This window comes from Pelophylax lessonae, assembly GCF_965119305.1.
Source record: "Pelophylax lessonae genome assembly, chromosome: 3".
NCBI classification, from domain to species: domain Eukaryota; kingdom Metazoa; phylum Chordata; class Amphibia; order Anura; family Ranidae; genus Pelophylax; species Pelophylax lessonae.
Genome location: NC_138770.1, coordinates 612278718 through 612292160, shown reverse-complemented (window position 1 = coordinate 612292160; position 13443 = coordinate 612278718). Strand labels below are relative to the sequence as shown.

The 13443-nt window shown below is 49.0% G+C and overlaps 1 protein-coding gene across 1 annotated transcript in view; it reads left to right on the top strand.

Annotated features, from left to right (window-relative positions):
* The first annotated feature begins 8500 nt into the window (after positions 1-8500).
* The window catches only part of MARK1 (microtubule affinity regulating kinase 1), a 245556-nt gene continuing 240613 nt past the window's right edge, over positions 8501-13443 (top strand). Inside the window, exon 1 of the mRNA XM_082249458.1 lies at positions 8501-8849. Within this exon, the coding sequence (XP_082105584.1) occupies positions 8799-8849 (51 nt within the window). The 5' untranslated portion in view covers positions 8501-8798. The remainder of the gene's footprint in view (positions 8850-13443) is intronic.

Genomic DNA, 13443 nt, shown 5'->3' with positions numbered 1-13443 from the left:
TAAACACATAAAAGATACTTAGAGACAGAGCAAGAGCTATGGAAAACACGAAAATAATTAATTTTCAATGATTTAATTTAATTTTCAATGATTTAATTAGTAAAATAACATTACAGAAAAAAACGCAATATACCGGGACCGCAAAAACTGAACTGCGATAGAGCGGGGTTTACTGTATCTCCTAATTGGTGCATGTTTAGGAGATATTTACACTACCTATAGGTAATCCTTAAAGGGTAACTCCACTTTCGTGGGGAAAAAAAATCAGCAAATTAAGAAAAAATAATATAGCGTATATAATTGTGACACAAATCATATTTTAATTGAATGTTATTAAACATTACCTTTCCTTTTCAACCTGCAGCTGTTGCAATGTTCTGGAAATGCAATGCAATTGCAATGGCTACCTGGAGCTGTTCTGTATACAGAATGTACACTGACCATCCCCCTGAAACATAATTTCCTGCTTGTGTGATTGGCTCACCAATGTTCCCAGAAGTCTGCACTAAGATAAATCAGATTTCTGGCGTCCCCTGCAACAAAAATGTAATTTTTGATTAGATACTCCCAATAGGAACACGTCTAAAGGGATGCAGGCCCAGCAGCTTTCCTCATTAGAGCCCTGCAGATGCCACAGCTGATAGATAATTATTAAACCACTCCCATTAGACCCACTCAGCACAGAGGCACAGAGGAACAAACAATGATCTTTTCAGAATAACAAAAGGTAGGAATCTGCAACAAAGTTTGTTATAATCCTTGTAATGTACAGAGATCACCCAGGGGGGAATGTTTTTTCTCAACAAAAGTGGAGTTACGCTTTAATATAGGCAGGGCTTTTTTTCAGCGGGAACGCGGGGGAACGCAGTTCCTGCACCTCTAGAACTGAATGTATGTGATGGCAAGAGGTGTTGGTCTATTGATGCTAGCTGCTGTGGAATCTATTGTTGCTGGAGAAGATCTATTTTTGTGAGGGAAGGGTGTCTATTGTTGCTGGGGAGTTCTTCTGTTGCTTTTTGGAGATCTATTGTTGCTGGGAGGGGGCAGGTCAGTCATTGTTGGGAGGGATGTACTTTTGAGGGAGGGTTTTTTGTTACTGGCTGCTGGAGGGTCTATGTTTGCTGCTGAGGAATCTATTGTTGTTGGAGCTGATCTATTTTTACAGGGGGGTCTATTGTTGCTTGGGAGGTCTATTGTTGCTGGTGTGGGATCTACTGTTGCTAGGGGTGGGTTTTATATTGCAGGGGATCAATCGTTGCTGAGAGGGATCTACTGGTTAGGATAGAGTCTAATGTTCCTGGCTGCTGGAGGGTCTATTGATGCTGGCTGTTGGGAGTCCATTGTTGACGAGGTGGATCTATTGTCGCTGGGGTGTCCATTGTTGCTAGATCTATTTTAGTGCCTTTCTTGTTATCATTACCACATTCCATACACATTCACCACAAATGATACTTGGTTCTGTATTCTCTAAATGAGGCGGTACTGGGAGGTGGATAAGGGGTGGAACCAAGGAACAGTGCGTGGAGGTGGGTAAAGGATGGAGTCAAGGGCTGACTGAGAAGGGAGGAGTTCCTGCACCTATTCTCTAAGAAAAAAAAGCCCTGAATATAGGCTTACCTATAGGCAGGACTGCCATCAGGGGGGGACAGCCCATACACATGTATGGGGCCCAGGCATCCTGAGGGGCCCGAGCCACAACCAACCAGTTGTTGCTGGATCCAAACCCCACCCCCCAGACCATCCTGCCAAATACCCAGTCAGTGTCCTTGTTTCCACAGCTGAGCTGCTCTACAACAGCACAGGCTGTCCAGCAATCAGAGCTTGCCCCTCACCCAAGCCCTGGCATTCAGAGGAGGAGGAAGTTGCTCCTCCAAACTTATCCGGTCCCATCGCCCAGTCTTCCAGCTTCTACCTGTCCTGTAGCCGACTGCTGCAATAGGAAGGAATAGATCCTGATGTAAGCGGAGGTCTTCACAATGCTCCATCCTCCCCTTCCACTACCCCAACTATTTTCCTAAACCTCTTCTAACTTAGGGGACCCTATTGAAAGGGAATAGGCTCTAGGAACAATGATGTAAGGGGGGTCTTTGGGATCCTAATGTAAGGAGAGACTTTGGGGAGCCTAATGAAAGTGGGGTCCCTGATGTAAGTGCAAACTCTGGGGACCCGAATTTAAGGAGGGGGAACTCTGGGGACCCTGATGTAAGGAGGGGAAACTCTGTAGACCCTGATATAAGAAGGGACTCTTGGGACCCTGATGTAAGGGGGGGTGACTCTGGGAACTCTGATGAAAGGGGGGGGACTCTGGGGACCTGGATTTAAGGAGGGGGGGGCTCTGTAGACCCTGATATAAGAAGAAGGGACTCTTGGGACCCTGATGTAAGGAGGGAACACTGATGATAGGAGGGAAACTCCATAGAGGTGATTGCATGAAAAGCATGACAACCATAGGTTGTTGCTATGGATATATAGAAAATGGGGAAACATTAGAATCATATACATGGAATATACTGTGCAGCGGTAACGCTAAACTCCAGGCAGCTATAAGTTAATGCAGCTTTGTAATCATTAATACATCATTAAATGTATTTCCTGAATTAGAACTATAGGCAAAACCTTTTATTTTTATTTTGGATAAAGCAAAAAAGTGTTATAACTCCTGTCAGATTTTATTTTCACCATTTGTATCCCATTACAGAGATTTTCCTTCACTTCCTGTCCTATAGCCAAAACAGGAAGTGAGAGGAAATCCCTACAAAATAACCTGCAAAGTAAAGCAGTGCCGTATGCATCGCATACTAGCTCATTATGTAATACCTTAGAGCAAAGCCCCCACAGAGGTGCCCGCACACCGCTGATACAGCCAACATGTTCACCCGTCTTTCTTACGGGTTCACGTCCTCTGGCCATCTGATTGGCTGGAGCCATCACTCCCACGCATGCGTTCGGGAGCCGCCGTTCACGGCACAGGGCTCTGAGGGAATGGCACGGGGGCGGCATGCAAAGTAAATATCTCCTAAACTGTGCATCTTTAGGATATTGTTTACCTCCCTTTTACCTTCTAATAGGCTTACCTATAGGTACAAGTTACAGAGGAAGCTTTACTTCCTCTTTAGAATAAAATAAACCTTCTGACTTTACAATCACTATAAATGTAAGCTGTGTAAGAATCTAAAATTTATCTGGTTGCCTCTTGTAGTTCCTGTACTGCAGGTCTGGAATGTGAGAGTAGCTGATCAGTTAATGTGCTGACAAGAAGCATTCTGATAGGAGGATAAAGCAGAGTGACAGATGAGCTCATCACTGTGCTGCTTCTCATTACACTGTCCAGTCACAAGCTGGACAAAGCCAAGCCAAAGTCTACCTGGTCCCAGAGGAAGGGGTTGAATAATGCTGGCATTAGACTGAGGATATCTAGTAGCAGAAATTAAGTACCGCGGGGGGATATCTGGATTAAAAATAAATATTGGAAAAAAAATCTCTGCTTTATTTTTTATAGGTTTTAAATGTGTGATCTTTGACTGCTTTAAATGGAATGTGACATTCTTTCAACTTTTTTTTTTTGTTAGATAAGCATGTGCAAAAGGTTAGCTTATGGAGGTCGTAAACCTCAGACATGAAATATGAGCAAAGCATTTCCCTCTCTATAATGTGTACTTGTCTCAGTTAGGAGCACTTAAGCCCCGTACACACGTACCGATCATCGGCCGAACGATCGCCCGTCTTTTGTCCGAGGGCTGTCTTGTCTGTTGAAAAGTGCAAAAGACTGCACACAAATTTTGTCGGCCAACAACAGCCGACTGCAGAAGTGATGTCATGTGATGGTTAACTTTCCTTGTCTTTTTTCTTTTCTGAGCATGCCCAGTCTTGCAAATCTGCTGTCTGTCGGCCGAATTCTGTACTGACTGGCAAACAATTGGCCGCTCTGATGTTGGCCAACAAAAATTTTAATGCTTGCACGACAGATTCTGTTCGACTGAAAATGCGCTGTCGGCTGTCGGAAGCATCATACTAATAAGCCTACAATCGGCCGATCGGTCGTGTGTACGGGGCTTAAGTGTCACTTTTGTCTGCTGCTTCATTCCTCTGCTATCAGCATGAATCACTTCTGACAAAATATCCCGACACCAAGAGAAAAACGGTGATAGGGGAGGGACCGCCAGCTGATTGACAGCTCTGTTCCTGTGTGCTGTGTGAAAGGGCGGGGGGGGGGTGTCCCTTCCCTCCAATCAGCTCTCAGAGCTCTCCTCGCTCAGCTCTGCAGAGTGTAATTTCAGATCCCCGCTCCCTTTTTTCTGAAGACAAGCTGCATAAATTCTGCACTTTGAACAGACGGAGAGAAGAGAAGACTGCAGATAAACAGGTACAACTTGTGTAGAAGGATTTGTTTCATCTCTGTATATCACCTGAGGCCAGTCACTTCACTGGGTATATGTGAGGGTTTACAATCACTTTAATGCACTGTGAATATTAATATTATCAATATCTTAGAAACATTGTACAATGTGTAATTATAGATACACATCGGGGAAAAGTTACATACTCAGGATCTGATTCCTATTTTGCACCACTATATAGTGGTTGTGTGTCACTTCTCTCTCGCACAGTACAAGTTGGCTGACAGATTGGAAACAATGTGCTCTCTGTAAGGTTGGTATGTTATTTCTGCAGTCGTTAAAGTGTATCTACACCAAAGAAGAAAAAGGTAATATGTTGCAGCTTACCACTTCTTAGATGTAGCAACTGTATTAGTTCCATTCATTTTCAATGGCCTGAAATTGCACTGCACAGCACCAAAGGTAGTAGCACTACTTTTGGAAACTAACTGCAACCGGATAACAATGTACTTCTTTCTGTACCATGCAACCCAGTGAAAACGCACTGTGTTTGCAATCTGCGTTAACAGTGTCATTAGCTTAAAGCATGTGTAAACCACTAGTGGTAAAAAGAAAATCCTGCAAGGCAACGTCATATTGTGCTAGTATGCATCTCTTACTAGCACATTATGAGAGACTTACCTTAGAATGACGCATTCCAGCACCACAATGTCAGTGCTGAGACGGGTGACATCTTCACCCGGTCTTCCTTCTGGGTTCGCGTCCTCCCGCTACATGAGTGGTCGGGGGAGCGATGACGTCACTCCAGCATATGCGTGAGGGCAGGGCTGCTGTTAGAAATCAAGGGCCCCGTGCAGCCTACCTGGCAGGACCCCCCCCCCCCGAATATATTAAGACAATATTTTTACTAAAAATACACTAAAATCATAAGTTGGCACAAACATAACAGAGAACCTGTGTGAATTAGCCCTTATTCATTGTTTTTTTTTACATTCTTATTCTGTCAAATATACATTTTTTTTGAAATGTTAAAACATTTTACAATTATTTTATTTTACAATTTTTTAAAATGATCCATAACAATTTTTGATTATTATTATTTTTTTTACAATTTATTTTTCTTACAGGACAGGGAAGCCTGCGGGGGGCACAGTGAAAGGGGGGCACACAGGGAGGACGGGGGGAATCAGAAGCAGGCAGAAAAGGGAGGGGGATCAGTGTCAAAGAAGTCATTACAGAAACAATGCCCTGTGTCTGTGTCTCTCCCTGCAGCAGGAGAAAGCTGGCAGGAGGGGGAGAAACTGGCTTTCAGCTGGAGCAGAGAGCCGCACAGAGCTTCCTTCTGTAATTGCCCCTCCGCCTGATCGCACCGGTTGCCCGTCCTGTGTGCCCGGGCCCCCTACAGGAGGACTGAAGGTCCGCGCGGGAGTCACCCTTTAGGGCACGAGCTCTGAAGGTCCAGCACTGTAAGCCGGACCTTCAGAGCGCATGCGCCAATGATGTCATCGGCTGCATGCACTCTGAATATCTCCTAAACTGTGCAAGTTTGGGAAATATTACCAGTAACTTCAGGTAAACCCTATTATAGGCTTGCCTGTAGGTACAAGTGGTGTTAGAGCCGGTTCACACTGGGGCGACTTATCAGGCCACTTGGTCGCCTGACAAGTCGCCGTGGGTCGCCTGCCATAGATTAGCACAGGACCCGTTCTAATAGGAGCGACACAAGTCGCTCCGACTTAGAAAAAGGGTCCTGTAATACTTTGGGGCAACCTGGAGCGACCTGCATTGACTTCAATGATATGAAGTCTGTGCATGTCGCTCCGAGGTTGCGGTGCACGCTGTGCACCGCGACTTCACAGGTCGCCCCGGCAAGTCGGGTTGCCTGTATGTGAACCGGCTCTAACAGAGTTTACAACCACGTTAATATTGACACCCGCTGCATACTGCAACTTCAGTGTCTTTTGAGCGTGGCGCGGGAAATATGCATGGAACGTGGGTTTCCCAAGCTGCATTCTGGTGTGAACTGGCTCTAAGGCAAGAAGCATATTTTTGTTTCTACTTTTGTCACCTTCTACTATTTTCTTCAACCACAAAAAAAATGGATGTAAAAAAGCAGATATAAACATGACAGAAATGATAATGCCAGGGTGAAAACACGCTAAGGCCCCATGCAGACTGGGCGTGTAGCTCCAATGCATGAAGCTCTGGCGTTTAGGTGCTGCTGGTGGGCACAGGTGCACCGTCCAGCCCCGCTGCCAATCTCTAGTTCCTGCAGCTGGACATTGCACTCAGCTCTATGAATGGTCAGGGCAGTATGTACCCAGGGATGAATGCCTGGAGCACAGACTGTTGGCTCTCTCTGGGCACATACTGCCATAAAAGATACCACTAGATGCACCATCCAGCTGCAGAAACGGTCACCCTCTCATAGATTTTGACAGGCTGCAGACAGCAGGGGTGGATGATGCACCTGTGCCCGCCACCCTCACCTAGACGCCGGGGTCTCTTGCACCGAGGCCACATGCCCAGTATGCAGAGGGCCTGAAAGACATTGCTAACAAATTGCTGCTTAAATACAAGTGGACGTTCCAATACAAATCAGACAGGCATGGTCCACTGTGGTCACCATCAGGAAACCCTCCCTGAGGAATTCCAAGTAACCATGAGTGGAGTGCATGTAGACAGGAAGCGGCTGCAAAATGTCTGCAGGAGATCAGCAGCACTGAAATGCAACAAAGGATTGAAAAACATGCAAAGGTTAATATTTTGCTAAAGAAATAAAAAGAATAAAGAGAATAAAATTGTTTATTATAGGCATGCTTGGAATGATGCAACCCAATGTGTGTGCACTGCAGCTGTGCCCATCTGTCACCCCAGATCAGGGTAGCTCCCCCCTACTCCTCCATACTGCCACCACAGATCAGGGCAGCTTCCCCCTCCTCCTCCATACTGCCACCCCAGATCAGGGCAGCTCCCCCCCTCCTCCTTTATACTGTCACCCCAGATCAGGGCAGCTCCCCCCTTCCCCTCCATACTGCCACCCCAGATCAGGCCAGCTTCCCCCTCCCCCTCCATACTGCCACCCCAGATCAGGCCAGCTTCCCCCTCCACCTCCCTACTGTCACCCCAGATCAGGGAAGCTCCCTCCTCCTCCTCCATGCTGCCACCCCAGATCAGGGCAGCTCCCTCCTCCTCCATGCTGCCACCCCAGATCAGGGCAGCTCCCTCCTCCTCCATGCTGCCACCCCAGATCAGGGCAGCTTCCCCCTCCATACTGTTACCCCAGATCAGGACAGCTCCCCCCTCCATACTGTCACCCCAGATCAGGGCAGCTTCCCCCTCCTCCTCCTCCATGCTGCCACCCCAGACCAGGGCTGCTCCCCCTTCCACCACCCCAGATCAGGGCAGCTCCCCCCTCTTCCTCCTCCATACTGCCACCCCAGATCAGGGAAGCTCCCCCCTCCTCCTTTATACTGTCACCCCAGATCAGGGCAGCTCCCCCCTCCCCCTCCATACTGCCACCCCAAATCAGGGCAGCATCCCCCTCTATACTGCCACCCCAGATCAAGGCAGCTTCCCCCTCCTCCTCCATGCTGCCACCCCAGACCAGGGCTGCTCCCCCTCCTACCACCCCAGATCAGGGCAGCTCCCCCCTCCTCCTCCTCCTCCATGCTGCCACCCCAGATCAGGGAAGCTCCCCCATCCTCCTCAATGCTGTCACCCCAGATCAAGGCAGCTCCCCTCTTAATGGTGTCACCCCAAATCAGGGCAGCTCCCCCTCCCTCCTGTCACTCCAGATAAGGGCAGCTCCCCCCTCCATACTGCCACCCCAGATCAGGGCAGCTCCCCCCTCAATACTGTCACCCCAAATCAGGGCAGCTCCCCCCTCTATACTGCCACCTCAGATCAGGGCAGCTCCCCCTCCCTCCTGTCACCCCAGATCAGGGCAGCTCCCCCTCCCTCCTGTCACCCCAGATCAGGGCAGCTCCTCCATGCTGCCATCCCAGATCAGGGCAGCTCCCCCTCCCTCCTGTCACCTCAGATCAGGGCAGCTCCCCCTTCCACCCCAGATCAGGGCATCTCCCCCCTCCCTCCTGTCACCCTAGATCAGGGCAGCTCCCCCCTGGAAGTAGTTGTTCTCTTCCTGGCCAGGAGAGGGAGGGCAGTGGGAGGAGGAGGAGGGAGCCGTGCAGTCTTCATTCTGCTGTGGATGTATAGTGGGGACAGTGTGGTGATCAGCAGAGGGACGGCCGCGCATTGTCATCCCCCGGCTTCTCCCTGCACTGGCCGGCGGGCTGCGGACGAGGATGATGATGCAGCAGAGGCGGCCCGCAGGGGGTGAGGTCAGGCCGCTCTCCCGGCCGGGGATGCAGTGAGCGGGCACCATGGACCGCCTGTGATCGGAGCGCATTGTTCTGGGATTGTGATCGCTGACAGCTCGGCTCCCCCCGCACTGGTATCATGTCGGCCAGGACGCCATTGCCGACAGTCAACGAGCGGGACACGGAGAACGTGAGTACCGGGAGGGGGGATCATCACACCGGGGCCTGGAGGGAGGAGGGGACCTACCGTGCATGGAGGACCTGCGATTATCCCTTAGAAGGACAGGATGGGGGGCCTGGGATTAACCCTTAGAAGGACAGGATGGGGGGCCTGGGATTAACCCTTAGAAGGACAATATGGGGGCCCTTGAATGGGGCAATATGGAGCCCTGAGATTAACCCTTAGTAGGACAGGATGGGGGGGCCCTTGGAAGGACAGTATGGGGGTCCTGAGATGAACACATTGAGGGCCAGAATGGAGGTTAGCCCTTAGAAGGACGATGTGGGGACCATGGGTGGAGGAACAGCATGGAGAGTCTTGGAGGGTGGGGGAGATCTTGTGATTAACCCTTCGGTGGGACAGCATTGAGGTATGGTGGTGGACCCTATGGGCAGAATTGAAGGCCTGGCTGTTGACCCTTGGAGGGACAGTATGGATGCCATGTGGTTACCCTTGGAGGGATAGTCCTGGAGATTGACACCTCATAGTCACCCCTCCCACCTTGGACAGTATAAAGGTTTTGTGGTTAACCCATTGATGGGGCAGATTGGCGCCCTGTATTTTAACTTTTTCAGGACAGGTTGGAGCCCCTCATAGTTGACCCATTTGTGGTACAGCACGAGGGTATTGTGGTCAAAGCCTTGGTGGCACAATAGGAAGACTTGGCGATTGACCCCTTGGTAGGACAGATTGGAGGGCTGGTGGTAAAACCTGTGTGACCAAATGGTGGTCTAGCAGTTAATCCTTTGTTGTGACAGTAGGGTGGCCTGGCGGGTTATCCTTTGGTGTGACGGTAGTGTAGTGTGACAGTAGGGTGGCCTGGCGGGTTATCCTTTGGTGTGACGGTAGTGTAGTGTGACAGTAAGGTGGCCTGGCGGTTAATCCTTTGTTATGACAGTGGGGTGGCCTGGCAGTTAATCCTTTGGTGTGACAGTAGGGTGGCCTGGCGGTTAATCCTTTGGTGTGACAGTAGGGTGGCCTGGCGGTTAATCCTTTGGTGTGACAGTAGGGTGGCCTGGCGGTTAATCCTTTGGTGTGACAGTAGGGTGGCCTGGCGGTTAATCCTTTGGTGTGACAGTAGGGTGGCCTGGCGGTTAATCCTTTGGTGTGACAGTAGGGTGGCCTGGCGGTTAATCCTTTGGTGTGACAGTAGGGTGGCCTGGCGGTTAATCCTTTGGTGTGACAGTAGGGTGGCCTGGCGGTTAATCCTTTGGTGTGACAGTAGGGTGGCCTGGCGGTTAATCCTTTGGTGTGACAGTAGGGTGGCCTGGCGGTTAATCCTTTGGTGTGACAGTAGGGTGGCCTGGCGGTTAATCCTTTGGTGTGACAGTAGGGTGGCCTGGCGGTTAATCCTTTGGTGTGACAGTAGGGTGCCTGGCGGTTAATCCTTTGGTGTGACAGTAGGGTGGCCTGGCGGTTAATCCTTTGGTGTGACAGTAGGGTGGCCTGGCGGTTAATCCTTTGGTGTGACAGTAGGGTGGGTGGCCTGGCGGTTAATCCTTTGGTGTGACAGTAGGGTGGCCTGGCGGTTAATCCTTTGGTGTGACAGTAGGGTGCCTGGCGGTTAATCCTTTGGTGTGACAGTAGGGTGGCCTGGCGGTTAATCCTTTGGTGTGACAGTAGGGTGGCCTGGCGGTTAATCCTTTGGTGTGACAGTAGGGTGGCCTGGCGGTTAATCCTTTGGTGTGACAGTAGGGTGGGTGGCCTGGCGGTTAATCCTTTGGTGTGACAGTAGGGTGGCCTGGCGGTTAATCCTTTGGTGCTACAGTAGGGTGGCCTGGCGGTTAATCCTTTGGTGCGACAGTAGGGTGGCCTGGCGGTTAATCCTTTGGTGTGACAGTAGGGTGGCCTGGCGGTTAATCCTTTGGTGCAACAGTAGGGTGGCCTGGCGGTTAATCCTTTGGTGCGACAGTAGGGTGGCCTGGCGGTTAATCCTTTGGTGCGACAGTAGGGTGGCCTGGCGGTTAATCCTTTGGTGCGACAGTAGGGTGGCCTGGCGGTTAATCCTTTGGTGTGACAGTAGGGTGGCCTGGCGGTTAATCCTTTGGTGTGACAGTAGGGTGGCCTGGCGGTTAATCCTTTGGTGCGACAGTAGGGTGGCCTGGCGGTTAATCCTTTGGTTTGACAGTAGGGTGGCCTGGCGGTTAATCCTTTGGTTTGACAGTAAGAAGGTCTTTGTTGGGCTATGAACCATTGGTGGACCGGCCTGTGCCCCTTTTGGTTAACTCTTGGTGTAGTGAGCAGACACTGACCCTAATGGTAATGTGCAGTGAATAGTAATTCCCCTTACAGATTGGACAGTCAGATATAGTCTCTAGAGTTCTGCCGGATTTCTGAAAGTGATGAGACAAACTCCGGACTCATGCCATAGGAACGATATCAAGCTCAATGACTTGGTGTAGATGGTCACACAGCAATGTGTTTGCTTCACTTCACCCCATATAAAAAATGAACATAGCTTTTGGGCTGTGGCCCTCATTCTTAAGAATGGCTGCCCTATGGCTAGGTGGGTGTCAGAGCTTAGCCCAGAGATTGGTAACGTAGACGTGATTAATATCAGATTAACAGTGATTGGAAGGAGAATGACGGTGTAGAAGATAGGGTTGTACAATCCATGCATCTGTCAAATTGGCAACTCTGGTGTAATCTCCATACTTCCCTTTGGCCTGTGCTGACCTGAAACTTCAACTCGCTGGCTTGTCTCTGCCTTCAATACATTGAGACTCTGACCAGGAACCAGCATGCAGCAAGTAAAGTCAGAATACCTGATCTGCATACTTTGTCCAGGTTAATGACTCCGTTATTGAAGCAAGAGAATCAGCATGGCGATCAGCCATGGAACCCTCCATATTTGTTTTCCACTACAGATGCATATGATATGAGGTTTACCATCAGACTTGCTGGTGGTTGCCAATCTTACCTTTTATGCTGGACAAGCTGATTTTCCGCTGAAAATGGAATACTTCCTTTGTAAAACATTTTCTAGACCAGTATGGAGCAACTGGTGGCCATCCCGCCGAGTTTGTCAGAGTGGGCTATTGAGGGCAGCGGGAATGTGGGTTTTTGTAGATCTCGGCTACTGGAGGGTGCAGGTTGCAGCTCTCTTGTCAATGATTGAGAAAAAGCATTTTGTAAAGACAATGTAAAATTTGAAGGCAGGAGTTTTATGCTGACATTGCAAATTTATGAAGGTACAACATGGAAATTAGGTTGGGATTTAAACTGTTACACACCTGGGGGGGATCACACTGGGCACATGGTGAGAAAATTCATAAGAAGAGGATACAATCGGTGAAAACTGCATTGCAAAAGCATTAGCAGATCCAGAAGTTGTATGTGAAGTTTACAATTTTATATGAATGTCAAACCTGACCTGAAAATGTATATGAACCAACCTTTCCAACCCAGAGGAACCCTTGAAATAAGTTTTCATTCTCAGGGAACCCCTGCAAAAAAATGGCAATATCTACAACTTGTGATACATTGTGTGATGGTCCTAAGGAAGAATGCTCCTTACACTTGTGATCATTGGGAAGAATTCCCCCCTCTACAGATGGCTAAAAAGAATAATGGTGTCAATAGGAACTTATCTGAGAGGCTGAATTGCTCATTGCTCGAGGAACCCTAGTTGAGAAACCCTGATATAAAGCCAAGATCAAACATGTGATACAGGGGTCTCCAAACTTTCTAAACAAAGGGCCAGTTTACTGTCCATGAGACTTTAGGAGGGTCAGACTGTGCACGGTGGAAGTATATAATGCCTCAGGTTTAGGGGTCCATGGGAGTACAAAATTGCATAGCACCGCTGTGGTTAGGTGGAGAAGGTTCTCAGTCATTGGTGTTAGTGGCAGGGTTAGTCCATCATCATTGGTATCGGTGGAAGGGTTAGTGCCCTATCGTTGGTGCCAGTGGGAGGGTTAGTGCCAGTGATCGACCAATGTCATTTTTTTAATACCAATATTTTGGTCAACGGATATCGGTATCGGCCGATATTGGCCAATATTTTCTGACATTTAAAAAATATATATATACCGTGTGTATGTGTATGTGTATATATATATATATATATATATTTTTTTTTTTTTTTCACAGCTACTTTAGTGGAGGGGTCTAAAAGACCCCAAACCCCTCATCTGCACTTTAAAGCATTCAAAACGCCAAGTTTGGCTGTTTTGAATGCTGTCATTTTTTTGAATTTGGAGCTGAGTACCTGGAAGTGATGTCATGACAACATGGAGACCTGGAGACATTTTTACATGGAGACCTGATAGAGCTGAATGCGGCTTTGATCGGGTCTTCGGCGGCCGTGAAGGTAGGATGCCCGGGTCTCCCAGTGGGACGGGAGACCCGGATGAGCCACAGCGGGAGGGGGGGTTGTCCCCTCCCGGGTTATCCCCTCCCGCACCTTGTAATGACAGCCGAGCGCTTCTCAGCCGCATCGGTTGTCACTACAAGACAGCCGACCGTCGGCTATGGACGCCGGTACCGGGGTGATGCCTCTAGCTGCAGGGATCACTCCGGTACAGCACTTTCCCAAAATATTGGCAATATCGGTAACCTCAGG